Genomic DNA, 19,292 nt, shown 5'->3' on the forward strand with positions numbered 1-19,292 from the left:
AAGTGGCCAATATTCGCTCGCGCCTCTAGAACAATGAGATTCTGCTGTCTCTGAAACTTGGATCGCTAAAATCACACGCGTCATTCGAGTTTTCAAATTTCGAACTTCAAATTGTCAAGTGTTCAAATTGTATATTCTAAATTCGAATGCGTTGAATTTACACCTTCGAATTTTCCTTACAAACCATAACAAATTATTCCATTCCATATCACTCGTGTTTACACAGATAATTCACACGCTAATTCAGTTTTGAAGTAATTTTGATATCTTATCATAGATAGAGGGATATGTTTATTTTAGGGGTTGCAAGAAAAATGCAGCGTAGAAAACGCGATAAGCATAATCGTCGCGATTTCCCCCTGACATTAGCTTCGGTGTCTATCTTGCTCTCCACTCGCAACTTTTCTGCCGCGTATGCCATCGCCAACCTACACCGAGTCAGCATCTGATAGGCGTCGCCGGAACGCGTCGTTGTTACCGTTCAGTCTTAAGCTGGGATTAAAGACACGTTGGCTTTCTTAACCGCGATGAATATTCATCGAGATATTCGGAGGCACCGATAGAATAGCGGCCTGTTACGCAATCTCGTGTTCTAGAAACGTTCGAGCGAATTCAGACATTTTGACAGTAGAACTATCGAGCACTGAAATCGTCTTTGTAAAATTTCTGTGTGATGTAAGGTGTGGTTCTACACTAGAACTACCGAGCATTTAATACGATTAATATGTAATTCCTGTGAAAATTGTACAATAGATTATTTCCAGTTTCTTCAGACATTCATTATAGTACTGAAATGAAGCTATTTTCAAAATTATTTCGAATATTCAATGCTTCGAAGATATCGATAACTACTGAACAAAAGAATCGAAACCAGTCATTTTTACTGGTACGGTTCTAGTGTTAACACGAAAGTAGGCAATGGAAACACTTGCTCCGTCATGGTTTTTACAAAGTTATTTTTAAAGTGTTCTCCGTCCGTCCGATGGTATCTGTACAAATGACACGGTAGAGCGTTGTTGTCGTCCGAACGGAACTGTGCCGGTGTTCCTAGCGATTCGCGCACGCAATCGGTACCCGCGGAGCATCCTAACAGCGCCTCAATGCCGAACGGTGCCTCAAGGCTGATCCACGCGGATCACGAGCGCACCGTTGCGTTCCCATCGGAAAGTCATTGCCATTCCGCTGCGCGTTTCAACAGTGTCCACACACAGCCGCATCGGAAAGTGAGTTCACGTTTTCTGCAAACAGGGTTCGCGACTGTTCAATCGCCCCGTGACGATTTGTCGAATCGACGATTGACAGGACGGCGGATCATCCGGTGAAATAGATTTCGTTTCGGGAGCCGACCGGTCAACCGGTTTCCAGGACAGCGATATCCGTAGAGATCGAGTCGATAAAGAGATCAGGCCGTCGGTCGACTAACAGGCTCGGCGAATCGCGACCTTCGAGATTTCGTAATCGAGCCGGTTCCTAAAGGGACCGGGATGAAGTCATCATTCGCGGAACACGCTCGACCGAGCGAATGATTCGTGCCGATTCGCCCGCTGCCCGCTGGACTGCGACCGGCGAGAATCATTTGGACAAAGTGAACTTGAAACTAGGCGAGACTGTTCCCAGTGAACGTACCGAATTGACGTAGACGCTTTGACTCGCGCTTACACGCTTGAGCGGTCGCTGGTTACCATTCACGCTTTAGTTGACGACAGGCAAGTGCACATACGCTTGCCAGTCGAAAGAATCGACGATCAGGCTGAGAGTTTATAATTGGTTCGGGTCGCTGCGAATTCTTTCGGATTAGTGTCCTTTTACGCTTTGAATTTAAATAGCCGTTCCGCGTGCAGTTTTCTAATATCAAGCTGCTGCTATACTAGTATTCTGAAGATTATTTAAATTTAAAATGTATGCTTCGTTATATAATGACTGATACTTCTGAGAAATGATTAACCAACTAAGATCCGAATAAACTCACGCTTGCATTACAAAGAAATTTTACAAAGACGATCCCTTCAACCGCGTCACGTTTGTTTCCAAGATGCCATATACATTCTATCGATCAAACGATCAACAGCTCGTCAAATGAAACCCGAGAGCAATCGATCAACGAGCGCGTCGCAGCGTCCGGGACGTTCCTTTGTTTGGAATGAGTTGCTGCACTTGCCGGACACTCTGTATAGAAGCCAGACGATTATTATTCACGCGAGAAACCATTGAAAACTGGCACAGCTGAAAAATCCGCGTCGAAAGACCTTTGAACCCTTGGCCAGTGATTTACAGAGGCCGTAAACGTCCCGACAAGATGGCGGCTCGATGAGTTACTATCGGGGGTACGAGTTTTCCGACGAGCCACCTCTCGTTACGACAATGCGGTGCATTGTTTCTCGATCGTGAAAAGTTCGCGCCGCGTTCCCGTAGGATGGAGAGTGATATTTCGCGAGTGTTCCGATCGAGCACGACGGAGTCCGATTGCGCGCTCCGATCGGATTCGCCGTGGGAATTCTTGGACTACGAGCCGAGCAACGTGTGCATCGTCGAGACGCAATTCCGTGATTATATCGTCTACTACGTGGTGGACGACGAGTCCGCAAAAGTATTGGAGCAGTTTCAAGGTGGTTTCCAATCGAACCGAGGTATTTCTTTTTTTATTCACACGTCCCGCGACTGCGGTAAAGCCCCTCTACAAGTCCGTTCACCTGTTCGTAGTCTTCGAATATTCGATTCGCGGGCACGAACGAGATCGCACGGTTTTCAATGAGAAACTGTTCAATGATTACAGCCTGCCTGGTAGTTCATATGTTTATCGGTTACCAACTGTTAACCACTGTCTTTCGAATATTTTCAGTCGTCGGAAATTCAGATTTTCCGGTCTGTTCGTTCCACCGTTTCTTCAGAGTTTCATTAACGCGTTGACGTCAATGCTGTAGCCGTGCTGTGCTGAATGTAGGTGCGAATGACGGCAATGGCCGTCCTATATTCTTGATATTAGAAGTACAAAAATATAACAATTTTATTCCGAAAGTATGTAGTAATAAAGTATATCAAGTAATTAACGAAAGAAAAAGAATTGCTTCTGTCCATTACCATTTCAAAGCGTCGATGTATCGACAAATTTGGGACACCCTGTGTACACCGCGCGCAGAAAAACACCGTCCGTTATTACGCTGGTGCCCGCGGATCCCGATTATACACGGTGGCGAGCGTATTTCTGCGACTCACGGCGTGACGCGACCGAACAAATCGAAAGCACATGCCGACTCGGAACGCAAATGCATTTAATTGTCGGCAATTTAGTATCCTCGATCGCGACACGTGCTCAGGAGTCGAAGGAGCCGCGCTCGCCGAGGGAATCGTCCACCGTCCCGTATTAATTGCAACTATGTAGCCGTATCGGGCGACACGATCAATTGTCCGCGCCGTCTGTATCGATTTTCTCGGATCAATTCGTGCAACAGCCGAGGAGAACGCCGGAGTCGATCGGGATTCGCGCATCGAAGCGGAACGCGGTCGACGGGAACCTCGCGCCCGTGAAAATGGATGCCCAACTTTCCGCCATCTTCCTCCGCGACCAGCACAAGATGGCGGAGTGATGCAATGGTAATTCAATGGACGGTAGATATTAATTTCGTGGCAGTAGCAATTCGAGATAACTTCGATACAAGTGACGGTAATTAAAATTTAACAAGTCTCGTAGTCATTTAACAGATCGCTGATTCGATGAGCGTTGCTCCGCGAATTTGAAGTAATTTAGTGTACCATTGATTATAAGAATCGTAATTTCACTTTTTTAATGTCGAATTAGACTTCACTTTACTTTGATTATCTGTTCATAATCATACGCAATTATTCCAACTATAATTCCCCGTCCAACGAGGAAATCGGTAACGTGCCCGAATAATCGTTCAGAGTAACCGATGGAATCCGGTGGATCACGAGTAAAAGGGTTGAACGTCCATTCTTGTTTGCCTTCGATTAATACTCGAGGCCGCTAATGGAGTTAACACGTTTAACGTTATTAACGAATGACTCGCCGCTCGGAAAGCTCGCGAGCGGTCGGGATAACCGGCGTCCATTCAGATTCCGCGAAAGCCCGGTCGACGCGTGCATTATTAACACGTTGCCTTCCGTCCGAACTGAAAATAAGTTATCCCAACATCGAGCCGACTTTCTCCGCGGCGGCTGAAAGGTTAGTATGATTCATGGATGCGGTGCTTGCCATTTTCATTAGGTAAACTGAGACCTTGAAGAATGCAGTTTGCGCGAACTGCGGCGGTCGGTCTGTCGGTCGGTAGAAAACCTGGTCGAGGAAAGAATATCCTTTCCAGAGAGACACTCGGAACGAGGAAGAGCACCGGAGAAAAATCGAATTTCTCTTTCGTTTCTGAGAATAAACGCAATTAAATTCCTCCGTTTATTAGGTCATCCGATTCTAGGTTTACGGAACGCGTGAATCTCAAGCATATTGAATTTGATTAACATTATTCGGTGAATACTAATTGCCTATTTTTAAACCTCCAATTCCAAAGATCGTAATGAAACGTACCTAACGACGCAGTACGGTGATTATTTCAAATTCATAGCGGATAATCGATGATAGGAAACGAGGTAATTACTGATCGCAGTCTTTAGAGAATGAAATATAGTCGTCGAAGGATTGGAACGAACAGAATAAAGGATCCTACTGGAATTACAGTAATTATGTTACTCTTGTATTAATAACGTGAATAATTACATAAATGTAAACCTCCGGTCAACCTCGATTTTCATCGATTATTGCTCGTTAATTGTTATTCGCCAGTTTAATCGACAGCAGAGCTACTGGATGGGACAACATTATTTCTCTATTGAAGTTGCAACGCTGCTTATTACTTTGTACTTTAATTTCTTTCATTATATTACACTTTGATGTACTTCAATCTTTATTTCTCAAATTATAAAGTCACTGGCAAATGACGGATAGTTCTACTGTTAACGAATCTTGTTAATTTAAGTTATTTTAATTCGAATAAAATTCATGAATTTGGTAATTACGTTGATTGCAGATTCGGACAGCGAAAGCAAAGATGGCTCGACCACCCAGGAGAAGAAGCACGGCCGCGTTTCGCAGCCTATCAGCACCATCGCCTACACGGTGAGTAACGATTCCGATGCGACCCACCTATCACAATAAAGGCACACCCTCGAGCTTTCGCGGTCGCCTAACATGGCGACACTCGTGCTTGCACCGTGTCAAACGGTGATCAATAGTTGCGAAGACGATTGGGTGTCAAGGATTATTATTAGTAATCTCTCTACCAACACGCGAACGAACATTCCATTAGAAATTCATTCGTTACGTTGCAACACTGTCGGCTAATACCTTTCATTCGAATTCTAATTTGAATGTTCGAATTTCACATTTCAAACCTGAATTTCTGCATTGTCAAGCTCCAACTCTGAACATTCGATTTGAATGCTCGAAAGTTCGAAGATTGACACATTTGTACGATCGATAGTCTGCAAATTTGCCATTTGAAATTCTCAACTGACGAACTATATTTTAAATTTCCGATTTCCCACTTTCATCGTTACTTTTACCTAACGCAAACCATGGCGACCAAGGATGCATGAATTCCTAACATTAAGTGTTCCACTTTTTCTACCGAAGAGAAACAAAGCAGTCGTCACGGTCGCATTAATCGTTCCAAAACGCGAGAGGATAATTAATGATCGACCGGTATCATTTTATACCGCTTAATGAGAACGGCGCGGGATCGAGTATCTCTGTGACAATGATGAATCATCCGCGATAAGTCTCCCACTGTCGCGAGCCTGCAGCGGCCGTGCGTTGCGCTGGCTGTTCGAACGAGACGCACGCCGGTTTCGTTGGACGAACTCATTTTTCTAGCCGGTTTTCGGTGTCGTTCGCGCGATAAATCTTCCCTGGAGGGAGTTTCATAGCTCTCGCTCAAATAGAGCATCGCGTTCCATCTCGGCGTTACGGTAGATCGTTCAAAGATCGATGGACAAATGTTCCTGTCGCATTCTTTCAACTTTGTTTGTGTCTGACGATATTCTACACACCTCGTTGTTCGTTATCTTTGTATTTTTGCTACTAATTAACGTTGCAATGAGATTTCAGTTGCCAGACTCGTTTTAAGAAACAAATTAAAAAACGCAGAAATTCGAATCTCTCGAGAACCTCGACATTCGTAAAACGCCACGGACCGAAACTTTCACTCGCGAGGAAAATTCAACGTTTACTCGCGACCCGGACGAGCGCGTTCGCCGTGAAATTATTTTCGACCGCGGCCTCGGGAAATTACTGGAAATTCGTCGCGTGCCAAACTCTCGTTAGGCGACTCGTTTAACGCTGAAACTTCTGAACTGCTTCCCGGAAGACGCGGACACTTGCTATGCAACAGAAATTCCGTAAAGGGTTGGGGCAGCGTCGCTCGGATTCTGGAGCACCGACTGCTGGTAAACATGGCGTCTCTGGCGCGCAATGGATCGATCACGGAAATCGAACGATATTTCCTGTTGTGCTGCGGTCAACTGACACCGAAATCGTCGCCGCAACACACCAGAGAATTTGCCAATTTACTTGGGTCCAATAAATGAGAAATAAGAACGTTCGGGATGTAAATGCTTCGAGTGAACAATATATTATAATTTTGAATTGATTGACACTAACACTACCAGACGAGTCAAACTGACCTATGCCTGATGTCTTCCTCTTGCAATTATTAGAAAGGTAACAAATGTTTCTGTGAGAAATTATTAAAGAAATTCATTTAGCACTACGCAAATTGAATTGTAAATCAATGAAAGTCTGAACAGATGTACTCTTGGAGTTTCTATAGCGAAATTTTAAGAAGTCAATTTAATTTCTCGGTAGTCTTAATGTTAATTGGCGAAGGAAACGAGTGGACATCGAGAAGTCTGGACGAAGTACCCATGATTCCGATTTTCCAAATTGGACACTCGTAGAAAATTCAAGGAAAGAATACACGGTGAACATTGGATAACTGGAACACGAACCGAAGGAAAAAAACGCGCGTTTCGCTGTATTCGAGGTCCGTCTAACGACGACACGTGAGTCGAGCCACCCCGTGCGCAAAGAGTTTCGCAAACCGTCCGTCTGGCTGGGTCCGTTGCATGAGATGCGGCGAAGTTGTTCGGAACGGTTGCGCAACGACACGCTTCTTGTACTTTCTTGAGCGGCTGGCCGCGCGCGCGGTTCACGCTCACTTTCTCGCCTCGCAGACCCGTCACGACATTTCGCTGATTTCAAAGATGTTTTGAAAGACTTTGTACGAGTGTCTGGCGCAGGGAGAGGTGAAGGGAGAACGGCTGCAGACGGATAATAGAGAGAAGGGTACGTTTACAGTGGATAGAGGAGAGTATAGGGGGCTAAGGGGAAATGAGAGAGAAAGGGGAAGGTGAAAAAAAGGCAGTTGTGCACATTATAGTCTAATATAATATAATTTCACACTGGACTGATATTGATGTTACATTTGTGATATGCAGACCGCGTCGAATTAATTAACCCTTCGGATTTTTCGAAATATTCCAAATCTTCAGCAGAGAAAGTTCGATTACACGTGAAACCGTATACAGTAAATAGAGAGCTATCCATCGATCTTCTGTTACGCGAGTTACATTGTACGTTGCGAACTCTACCTCGGATACGAAAGTCTCCGAAATGTCCTAAAAGCGTTAACCCTTTGCACTCGAGAGGTGACTCAGTCACCACTTGATTTGACACAGTGAAACTATAGAATGTGATATTTAATGTAATGCCTCGATACGTGGAATATTCGAATAAAATAGCTTGTGACTTCCCTACAAGTTAGTTTCAAAGGATGTCGTCTTTGTTTTGTCAAGAAATGTTAAATATTTCTAGCGAGGAACAACGTAATCCAACGTTTACAATCGATTGAAATATCAAAAAACGAATCACAAGATTCCAAAATCCACGTAAAAGGTGAAAAACAAAAGGAAAACGTAAGTGACAGCAGTCCGTTTACGGTGATCCGCGATAAACGTCGGCGTTTCCATCGAAGACGGGCGCGAGCGAGCGAGATAACAGGGGAAACCGAGGCGGCTAAGAGGAACAGTTAGACGAGGGATGTTAATCGATCGACAGGGTGCGAGCGGCCGAAACGGACGCCCCAAAGCCTACAGGCTTTAATCGAGGAGCCGGGGCAACACTGATTACAGCGCGACACTTGGATTATAGGGCAATCACGGTCATTCCGGTACCGTTGCACGGGGATAATGGGAAGACCCGCTGGAATCGCCGACTCGGGGACACGCCATTAGGCCGGGCGCGTCCTTCCGTGGCCCCGGGACTTCCCGCGATAGTGCGGAACCGTTACCGCGCCGGGCCGGCCGATAATCTTACAAAGAGAACCGGAGGGGAATCCTTTTTAACCCTTTGCACTCGCAAGCAGAAGTACTAGAAATATTTTAAATATTTCGTGAAACTAACTCGAGGGGAAATTATACGTACATTGAAGAACAAAGCTATTTTATTCGAATATTTCACGTATCGAGGCATTATACAAAATTCAATATTAAACAGACTTTATAGTTCTATTGCGTCAGATGTTGGAAATTAAGTGATAGTTGGTAATTGTAATTGAGCTTGGAATTTGGATGATAGTTGATATTAGCGATTCAAGTTTAGATAGTAATTAATATTACTCGTTGAAGTTGAGATTTATATGATAATAATAGTGATTGAACTTCGATCTTGAATAACAGTCAATCATATGCGATAATTAAACGTCTCCAATTTCCAATCCTTTCTCCATCGAAGCTCTTCAGCACTGGATCTCGACGTAATTTCAGACGAAAAATAAATCAACTCAGCGGTTAGGAATATCTCACACGAGTATCGCCGATTGAGGAACGTGCAACCTTAATTCTCCGTTAATCGCCGCGAGTCCAAGCGAGTAGCGGATTACGTCGAGGATCTCGATAAGAATTTCTCTAGCGGATGATCGTCTCGGCGAGACGCTTTCCAGAGGGACGATCTCCAGATATTTTCGCTCTGTCGAATTAATTGACGCTTTCTTTTCCACGCCGCCAATTAACGGCCGTCGATTCATCGCCGACTTCGTTTCGAACTCAGCCGAACGGTGGTTCGGAAAGCCTCCGAGGAATGCCGGGTACGAAATCGCCTTTCAGGAACCAGGCTTTGACGACGAACCGACGTCGAAACGGTGTCGCGAGTTCTCCTATCTTCTAAATTCGAGCAACTTAACGAGCAGCTATCTCAAAAGCCAACGGCGCGACGGCTCCGTTGAAAATCGAAGACGCGGAATCTCACTTTTCGCTTGGAAATCGAATCCTTAAATTAACGTTCACTTGAAACTTAATTACTCAAGCGCTTACCGCTCGCCGTATTCGATCGACACTTCTGCTTTCTGTAACCGTGATTAATCAGTTACGATGACTGATACAGGATCTAAGTACTGTAGTTTTATAATTGCTAGAATAATTCCAAGAGTGAAATATCCGAAACGAGGAAAGTCTATTGCCACGGTTTTCATAAAGATTACGTACCAATTGCATCAAACACTCAATGTTTCCCGTGTTAACCCCTTGCCGTGCAATGAGACTCACGATGAAGATTTCTAAACCAATTTAACAAGAATCAATGTCGTTACCCACGAATCAAAGCAAACAACTATTTCACTTTATCAATGTATTATCTTCAAATGAAATTTCCACCAAGTAGAATGGAAAATTTTCTTGTATTTCCTACAAATTGTCGATAGTAAAATACTACACAAGCTAGTAACGAAAGTAAATACGTCAAGGGGTTAATTGAAAAAGTGGGTTCTCCATCCTCCAGGAATTGGTCCACGGACTAATTCACGCCTAATAACGGCCCTATGCCGGATTACCAGGGTCGTTAATAAAAGTTAACGCTAATCGAAGCCGGTCGCAAATCGCGGATTAATGATCGAGTGTAATCTGGCCGAGTTGCTGGTATCGCGTTAATATCCGGGATATCGCGTTTATGTAGTGCCGAGTAGTGTTGTGCATCATCCCGGTAAGACTTCCTTTGAACAACAATAACGAGTAAACAGTTCATCGTTATTCGGTTGCTGGTTATTCAAGTCGACGCGTCGAACTCCATCACATTGAAAAGTAAACATCTAGTCTCGAGGTTTGGCCTGTGACCTTTCCAGGCTTAATTATTCAGCATCCGAACAATTGATCAGAATCAGAGTCGATTCGTTCGTCGTTCTTCAGTCGTTGCTTTGAGTAACTTCTCTCCGATAGCGGCGTCGCGCACGAGTTACTTTATCAGGTGCATCTCGTGGCGGAATCGCTGGATATCGCCATATTCGAATCTCTCGTCTTCGATCCCCGTAACAGAGAATCGCCCGAATAGGCGAGAAACGCGAAAAGAAAGCAGCCAGGAGCGATCCCGGCGCATTCGCCGTGGCGAACGAGCGTGAAATACACTTTTACGCTCGATTAATCGCGAACCCTCTTCGACGGAACCTTTCTACGAATTCAAATCTCCCGCCGAGCTGATCCTTGCGCGGGAAATTCGAATGTTTGCTTTCGTTGAGAAATGATTCGACGTTTTCGGATGTTAACGCTGTTTTTACCGGGAGTCAATTAACACTAGGATTACGGAACGCGTCAATTTGACGCACTCTGAATTTTATTACACATTATTTGTTAAATGTTTACGTCGATTTTTATTCATGCAATTTGACGAATACGTATCCTAATTGTCTATTTTTAAAACTAATTTCCAGGGTCTAAATGAACAAATATCAATTGTTCTAGGAACAATAGAATAAACTGTACAAAGGTGTCTGTAAACCTAGTGTTAAAACTTTGTATTTGGACGGAGACACGTGTGAAAATAATTTTGTCTTCGATGATTGTCAATAGGACAATATTATTATAAGATAGTCGAAAGGACGATGTAAGCTACATTCGTTTCTAACGTGTCTCGTGTATGAATGATTTAAGGTTAACATCGTGGAGTAGTTGTTGAGCGTAGATTTCCCTTTAATTGGTTACGAAAGAGAAGTTTGATGGATTTTGATGGATTCGGATGAAATCGAATCGCGATACGGCCAGTGAAAGCGGAGCAACGATCCAGCGACAATAGTGGATTCAGTGAAAGCTGTGGACTCGCCCTTTCGCTCGGTCGGTCTTTCGTTGAAAACGAACCGACGCTCATTAACCAGTTGGCCTTAATGTTGAGTGTTTCGTTTCAATTGAAATTCAGTATTGCTGTATTATCTCTCGTACGATTATACTATAATATTATTAGAATAATACAAACACTACTACATTATACTTGTATCGGCGATCATTAATCATTAGATATCCATCTAAACGTCCGCCGATCATTTGATATCTAATCTCCAGAATATTCGATCGTATAAATCAATCGCATCTGTTCGTTCCACGATTACCGAAGAAATTCAGATACTCTCCGAAGCAATTATCGAATCGGTTGATCGACCAATGGCCGGTCTACAGTGCAGACTTCAAACGGCTGACTTTCTTGAGAATAAAACCAGCGTGATGTTTTCGTTAATGGAAACGGTTTTTGCGGGTGAACGGTAACTCCAGTCAGGCAACTGTATAACTAACGGCCAGGAGAAAGGAGAGAATATCATTCAACCGTCGATTTTAATGAAACTTCCGATGAAATTCAGTGCAGATAATTTATGCGACTACACACGTTTTATTACATCGTTACGAATTCATATATATTCCCAGATAACACCGTTCTAACTGATTAGCATACTGCCCAAACTCCAGGCAATCAATGTTAACCCTTCGAGTTCGATAGTAATCGAAGATGCTGACAGTAAAGATGGTAGTCAGCAATAGCGGATCATTAATTGCGGTTAATACTTGATAATAATTGACAACGATTAATAATAAGTAATAATCCATAAGAATTGACGACAATTTAAAGAAACATCCTCAGTTTCAGAAAAGATTCTCGACCATCCTCGCGACTCTGTCTCTTAAAAGTCGAGGTTTCGGGGAATGTTCGATAAGAATCGAAAGAGAGTTCAAACGGGAGCAGCGCGGACGAATAAAGAGCGATCGAGTGAAAGGGGAGGGGTCAGGGTGTCGCGGAATAATTAATGAATCCCATCGAGACACGAATCGCGTTTTAAGCGTCATAAAATCTATTTGCCGGTCGGCGCGCCCGGGAAATGAAGCGTTTTCTCGCGGAAAAGTATATACCTTAAACGTACCCTATTATCCGACTCCGCGGTGATTAATGGCCTTACGTTAATTACGTATCGTGCGGTTTTCGACGGACACCGCGGCGGATCGTCGCCGCAGCTCACCGAGGTCGACGGGATTAATTCGTACGCGTCGAGCGCAGCTTTCTTCGAGAGACACGAGTAAATAACAATTCTGGAGTTCGGAAAATTGAAATACTCGAATGTATTGCGTCAAATCCATAACGAAAGTTTCAATGAAAACACAAACTCCGTGTTCCAATCTTCTTTTGTATACAATTTTTGTCTGTGAAATCTTGCAGCTTGAAAATCTTAACTCTTTCACGTCCGGTGACACTATAAATTATTATTATTATTATTTGCAGTGACCTCAACGTGGTGCTATTGGAAATTACACGTATCATTTAATAAAAAGCAGCTAAGTTTATCATGTTGTAACGAATTTAATATTTTATATTTGTACATTTTAACGAACAACTTTGCAAAAAGTTCCGGCGACAAAGAAGAAAATTTTTGTGAAAGTGTTAAGAATTAGACGAATCGTATGCAACGCATCGGTGACCTCGAATTTTCGTTACACGAGCAGTCGAATTTCGGGTTCCGTCGACAGGCGGTCGTTGTAACGGCCCGCGGAACGGTATAACGTATTATATGTAGGTAGCCGGCAGTTCCTGAAATACTGCACCACAATGTCCGCGTAACGGTCCGCTGCAGCGGCTCAGCGGTATCGGCTTGCAACATTTCTGCGACGTTACACGGTGCCAACGTTCCCCGTAACGTCATCGGCGACGATTAACCCGCGGACGGCGAACGTGGGCCAGCTTCTGACCCAGTTGCGTGCACTTCACCCGATTGCGTGTGCGTAACGCACGCGCTCGAAGCTGCGGACCGAATCGTGCACGGGAATTTCTGCTTAACGCTTTATGCGATCGAGCCACTGGTTAAGAAAGTGTAGGAAACTTTAAATTATTGCATTCAAATTCATAATGGAAGTGTCAATTGGAAGTAACAATTCAAGAAAAATGCAAATTCCAACACTGCTTCTTCGAGTAAAGTTCATCTTCCAAAGATCAGCTGTACTATCGAACAATGAATTGCTTTCATATTTTTAGCTGACAACTGCTATTGTCATCGAACAATCGATAGTAATTAGAAATTTATTGAAGCTGAGTGTAACGTGCAGCGACAGTTTAAGGTCACAGACTTCAAGTCCAAGATGTACGTAAAAATGTTTACGAAATATGTAGATTTCCAGCGCGGAAAGCGAAACGAAAATTCCAAGTAGAAGTAGAATTCCGTAAGCGCCTGAAATATTTCCGTCGTCCAGCGAATTCCCGTCTCGCCGGCCGAACGACGCCTCTGTTCCCGGTGTAATCGTAAGTGTTCCACGGGCGACGGTGTCCCGGCCATTAGACTATTTGCATAATCCCGCAGAAATGGTGTGCAAGGGGATATCGAGTAACGGAAAATTGAATTCCTTGAAGGAGAGCCTTGAGACCGGTCCATTCGCTGGCACATTACGCCTCTTATGCAAATCCACGTCCAATGACCTTTCTTGGCGCGCGCAATCTATCGGGCAGCCGGGCATTTTCTTACGCTCCGCGTCTTTATCGCGGAATCCGTAATTAATAACCGCCCCAAAACCGTGCACTGGTTTCTTAGGCTTATCTCTGGACGAACGCCGGCACTTCGGGGAGATGAGATGTTCGTGTTCGGGACACTGAGTCGCAAACGAATGATTTAACCCTTAGTCCTGTGTCCAGTCAGACTCGTCTGTGAAGGGGTTAATCCTTCGCGGACGAAGATTCTTTCGAATATACAGAATCTTCGGCAGATACAGCTAAATTACACACCAGTTGCTTAAATAATAGAAAAGAAGGAAAACTGCGTGCTGACCTGTTCGAGTTACTAAAACATTTGCTTACATAGTTTTTGGAATATGAAAAGTTGTTGCACTGGGCACTGGTATGTTGAGAATATTTTTATTGAAAGAGCTCGATGAATCGATTGAACTGCCAGGGCTGACAGCAAAGGGACTGTTCCACTGATCAATGGAAGAGGACAGTCTATTTCCTTAACCACTGTGGTTTATTTCACTGATTTGTCAACTGTGATCGATGCAATTAGTTCGTCGTTAATGATTTATTGGAGAAAAGAGGAAACCGAGGAATATTTGTTTGCAATATTTACCAGCCATTTTAATCTTGTTATAAGGGGTTATTCGTTTGACAAAATGATTAAATCCGCGAACTGAAGAGTAACAAAATTTGATTAAATGTTTTAGTAGAACGGTACACCTTAGATCAGACTATTCTGAGAACGAGATCGTCTGGCCGAGATAAAGACGAATCTACTGTACAGTAGATTACGTCTCTGCGTCAGACACGGCGAGAAGTTGGCTCCGTCTGATCGCGATGTGGATCAATCTACTGTACAGTGAATTGTCGCGGAACTGACCTCTACTTTTATTGCCTTCACCATTTGATTCCAACACTACTACCGTGCCGATCGAAATCACATTTTAGATTTCTCTTAGAATTTTCGAAAAGGTACGCTAGCCATTTTCCGCTGTACCTTCTCAAAAATTGATCCACCAATATGCATTCCAAAGCATGTATCAATCGAGATTCGAACTGGTGAATTTTTATAATTCATGACGTCCATCGAAACTTCGCGTTTCAATCGATACTCACTTTTTACCAGCGCATAGTATACTTACCCAGAATATACAGCGACGATCGCCAGTTTGTCAGCTGCAATGGATGGATGATCGGTTGCAGATTGCACCGGAAGCTACAGTTTATGACGTTGCATTAGCGCCGGCCCGTGAAATTGCGTTTCGCTGTGTCAAACTCGAAACGCGACCCAGCTCGGCCGATCGATCGATCAAAGATCCCCGATCGGTTGTCGCCTGAGCCATTAGCGCACGCGTCCGTTTCGAAGTAAAATTATCTCCAGTCGATACTGACTTCAGAGCGACTGCGACTCGGACAATGTTGAATTTTCAGGAACGCTGTCAAGATAATTTTGTTGTCGACTGGACACCTAGCTTAGCTCGGCGGCCGATTTGCATTTAGGGTTGACTGCGCCGTGAAAGTTCTCGGATCGGTTCGGTCGCTTAACCAGTTCACTGTTCGACGAGTTTCGAAACCCAAAATGATACTAACTTAATCAACGATCATTCGTTTCTTCCGGTAAACAGGAAACATAAGTATCCAGGAACAAGTCACTGATATCTAGTGACTAGTCGCTCGAATTGTTTGGACCTAGAGAATGTTGCACTGAAAGACATCCAAACAATTCTTAATTTTCACTCTCCTGAAATTCGCAGTGACTCGCTTCTCGCCACTTCACAGTTGCATATAAAAATTGACGAGTAATTTGAAAGTGAATAAGTCGATAGGTCGATAAGTAATTCACCCGAAAGTCACTAAGTAATAGACCTAATAGCGAAATTTTACCACTAGGTTTACGGAACGCGTCAATTCGACGCATATCAAATGTTGCAAATATTAGTAAATGCTTATGTCGATTTTTATCGATGCGATAAGTCAAATGTGTATTTTAACTGTCTAATCTTCAAACCTTTCAGTTCGAAAATGGAAATTAATGAATACGAAGTTCTAAGACCAATAAAATAAACTGTATAATAAATGTCCGTAATCCTAGCATTAATGAAACGAAGTCAGTAAGCGATCGTTGGTGGTATTATTACGTTGGGTCTCGAGGCGACGCGTGCTCGTCGGACGCAGTTGATCGATTAATCTTCCCCCGGTGGTCCTAGCGAGGCAACGAAACGGAAAGCGCGTTCGACGGAAGTCGATGCGGCTGATTCCTTTTGCCGGGAATTACGCGGACAGGTGATTTATTTCCGTTGCAAACACCTTTCTCCCCGGTGAATCGAGGGAGAAGAGAGAGAGGTCGCGCGGACGAATTACGCGTGTGCCTGTCGAGTAATCCGCGACTCGGTTTCGTCGGTTCGCAGGTGAGCGATAGGGACACGCTGACGTCGGTGGCCGCGAGGTTCGACACGACGCCGTCGGAGCTGAGCAAATTGAACAGGCTCGGAAGTACTTTCATTTATCCCGGTCAGCAGTTATGGGTACCGGCGAAAGGAGAAGGTCGACAAGGAGGCGGAACCACCGCGGACGCGCCCAGTCCGGATCCGTGCCACGACCACGAGTCCCAGGATGACCTACCTCCCGAGGAAAAAGGTGAGTTCTTTCCTTCGATCGTCTGATTCATTGTCGGGAATATTGTTATCATTGCTGTTTTAACCCTTTGCGCTCGGAAGCTTTTCAATGGAGATACTCAACATTTCCTGACGAGATATAGTTTGAAACTAATTTAACGATAATTCATAGGTAAATTAAGCGACGAAGGAGTTATGTCAATATTTCACGTAGCAGTGCAAAGTTCCATTTGAAATATTAAATATTCAACTTAGCTTTGTTGTGTCGAATCAAGTGGTGAGAGACCTCTCGAGTGCAAAGGGTTAACCCTTAACGAATCGGTGTTTCAAGTTTGTTTATCACGAAAATCACTGGAACATAGATAAGTGGAAACAAGTGATCTAGCACGACACTTAATGTATTCGTTGTAAATATTACAATAACAGCGTTGAGGGTTAATATTACTGTGACAATATGAATACTAGTGTTAACATTACTCTGATAATAATATTGATACTAACATTAATTCTACTATTCAACAATCAATGTTTCCTACATTCTCTACAGTACTCTTCTCGACACTAAGTTCATTTATTTCGCAGTTTATTCCATTATTCCCAGAAAATCGATGATCATTTAGACCTTCGTAGCTATCAGTACTAGATACTTATGATTACTTGACCGAATACTTGGTTACTCACGATTACTCGATTACTTAACTAAAGTTAAGGCAGATACATCATGGAACATTTTACGTTTCCATCGTAATTAGTTGGACATAACTGTCGCGTGAAGGATGTTTCACAATGCCCACTGTGCAAAATCTTCATTATCAACGTTGCACGGCATTCAACGTTGCCACGGCCGCTCCCTCGTGGTTTCCTGACGACAATCGTCGCAAACGTTGCGTGATATTCGACGGATTCGTGTCGGCGCCCAACTAACGCAGCCCGCTCCGCTTCGATCTTTTTTCTTCTCGAAACGGCGACAATGAAGTCGACTGCGTTGCAACCGTGCCCCTGCCTGCGTGGACGGAGTCTGTAATCAGTCTTTTATCGGCGAACGTTGAGAGTACTCGAGTCGAGTACCGCAGGCCTTTGATTTATTCGAATGCTCCCCGTGATCCAGATACTTGAACGTCTCGAGCACTTCGATCCACTCTCCATAGGAGCTCAGATATTTTCGATATTAAATATGAATATTTCAAATGCTTCGGATACTCGAATACTTCCGATTAACCGAAATGCCGGCAGTTCCTACCGAGATATCGAGACGGGAATCGAACGGTACCAGCTCCGGCTACTGGGACACTTTAGATACTTCGTACTTCGAGTACTCGAGCACTTTAAATAATAGTGCACTCTGTGTACTTCAGTGTTTCTCAACTCTCTCAGCGAAGGCTCCCCTACTGAGAATACTCCATCGCAGAGTACAGAGTACTCTAACACTCAGCCCTGCGTTAGCGCGGTTCTCCTCTGCCAAGTCAAAGTGAAGTTTTCTGTTTTCTTAATTCGCCATCTGTAACGTGATAACGAATAACAATGAAATTTTGATAAAATAAACTATTTTTCAAAATCAGAAGAAATTTTCACTAAATATTTAAATGAAACGTCCGTTAGTCAACGCTGCCGTTTACACGGTGTCTCCCATCACTCGGACGATTCGTTATTAGCCGTCGAGCCGTCTTGCTGCACGGCCGCCATAAACCGAAAGCAAAATTAACGTGTGGCCACGTATCCGCCTATGAATAATGGAACAGGTGGGCGGCGCGGCGCGTTCAGGTGAATCGGATTGACTCACCTGGCCAAATATCGAGATGAATCGGGTCTCGATTATATCTGGCCGAGTGTCGCGTCGAATATTAATCGCTCGGACGTCCATTACACGTACACGCGCCCGACGGATACAGGATGTTTCAAATGTACATCTCGCGACCGCTACGTAAACCAATAACGAAAAAGCTGCAGCTGAACTTTCGTAAGCACTTTGACTGCTGCGTCACCCTAATTTGAGTAACGGCATTTCTACGCGAACTTTAACCCTTGGCACTCCAGGTTGTTTTGTAATCTATCAGCAACTGCAACTAAATTTCATAGTATTCCCAGTGAAAATGAGAAATAACATTTCGTCGATCTTTTATTTTCCTTAGTACAAAATTCGGATGTGCAGAAAATCGAATAATTTTAGGCTATTTTCTTTGAGACTCATTAAAATATTTAATATTATAACTGGTGCAGTATTGGAGCTCACAGAGTTTAAAGAGTTAACATTCACTTCCTCGGATGTAGATGTAAGACAGATAGAGTAATCGTTACGAGGAATCTCGACTTCCTAGTTCCTTTTATTAAGAAACCTGTTTCGAATAAGCGTTGAACACTCGGTTCTACCGAGTCGCGAAGAGAAAATCGCGTGTAGGCTGTTCCAAAGATATTCCACGTGATTATATTGAGAAAGCGTAAGATCGCGAAATTCACCCTGACCTTGGAAACAGGGGTTAACATTTGTTCTAGCACCGTGTTCTATTCACTGCGCAGGTGAATGGTCCGAAAGGAACCGAGCGTCGGAAACGAGAAGTCTGCTTATGAATTGCCGTTGAAGTTCCCATGGGAGAATTTTTTGAAAGAGCGGTCGTGTACTTTTAAAACACCCTGTACCGTCCGGTCGCAAGCTGTTACGCTGAAGCCTTCGGAACACATTCCAACCGGCGCTAACGGCGATGCCATAATATTGTCCCGACCGCGAGATTTCCCGCAATAAAGCGTCAGCGAATTCCGTCGGTGGCGTAATGCGCTTTTACGTTCACATAAGAATTGTTTTTCTTTTTTCTCTCTCTCTCTCTCTATTTTCGTTACCTTCACCCAGTTAGAGGCTATAGCTGCTCCGCGTGGCGTTGCGC

At 43.9% G+C, this 19,292-nt stretch overlaps 1 protein-coding gene across 19 annotated transcripts in view; it reads left to right on the forward strand.

Moving 5' to 3' along the window:
• The window catches only part of mtd (TLD domain-containing protein mustard), a 203,725-nt gene that overhangs the window by 139,197 nt on the left and 45,236 nt on the right, over positions 1-19,292 (forward strand). For 14 of the 19 annotated variants that reach the window (XM_076369879.1, XM_076369882.1, XM_076369873.1 and 11 more), the window contains 2 exons: positions 5,037-5,125; positions 16,210-16,438. In XM_076369879.1, the coding sequence (XP_076225994.1) occupies positions 5,037-5,125; positions 16,210-16,438 (318 nt within the window). Of the gene's footprint in view, positions 1-2,068; positions 2,628-3,573; positions 3,662-5,036; positions 5,126-16,209; positions 16,439-19,292 lie in introns of those variants that run through there. The other 5 variants (XM_076369875.1, XM_076369876.1, XM_076369877.1 and 2 more) reach the window with 4 other exon arrangements.

This window comes from Nomia melanderi, chromosome 8 (genome assembly GCF_051020985.1).
Source record: "Nomia melanderi isolate GNS246 chromosome 8, iyNomMela1, whole genome shotgun sequence".
In the NCBI taxonomy this organism is placed as follows: domain Eukaryota; kingdom Metazoa; phylum Arthropoda; class Insecta; order Hymenoptera; family Halictidae; genus Nomia; species Nomia melanderi.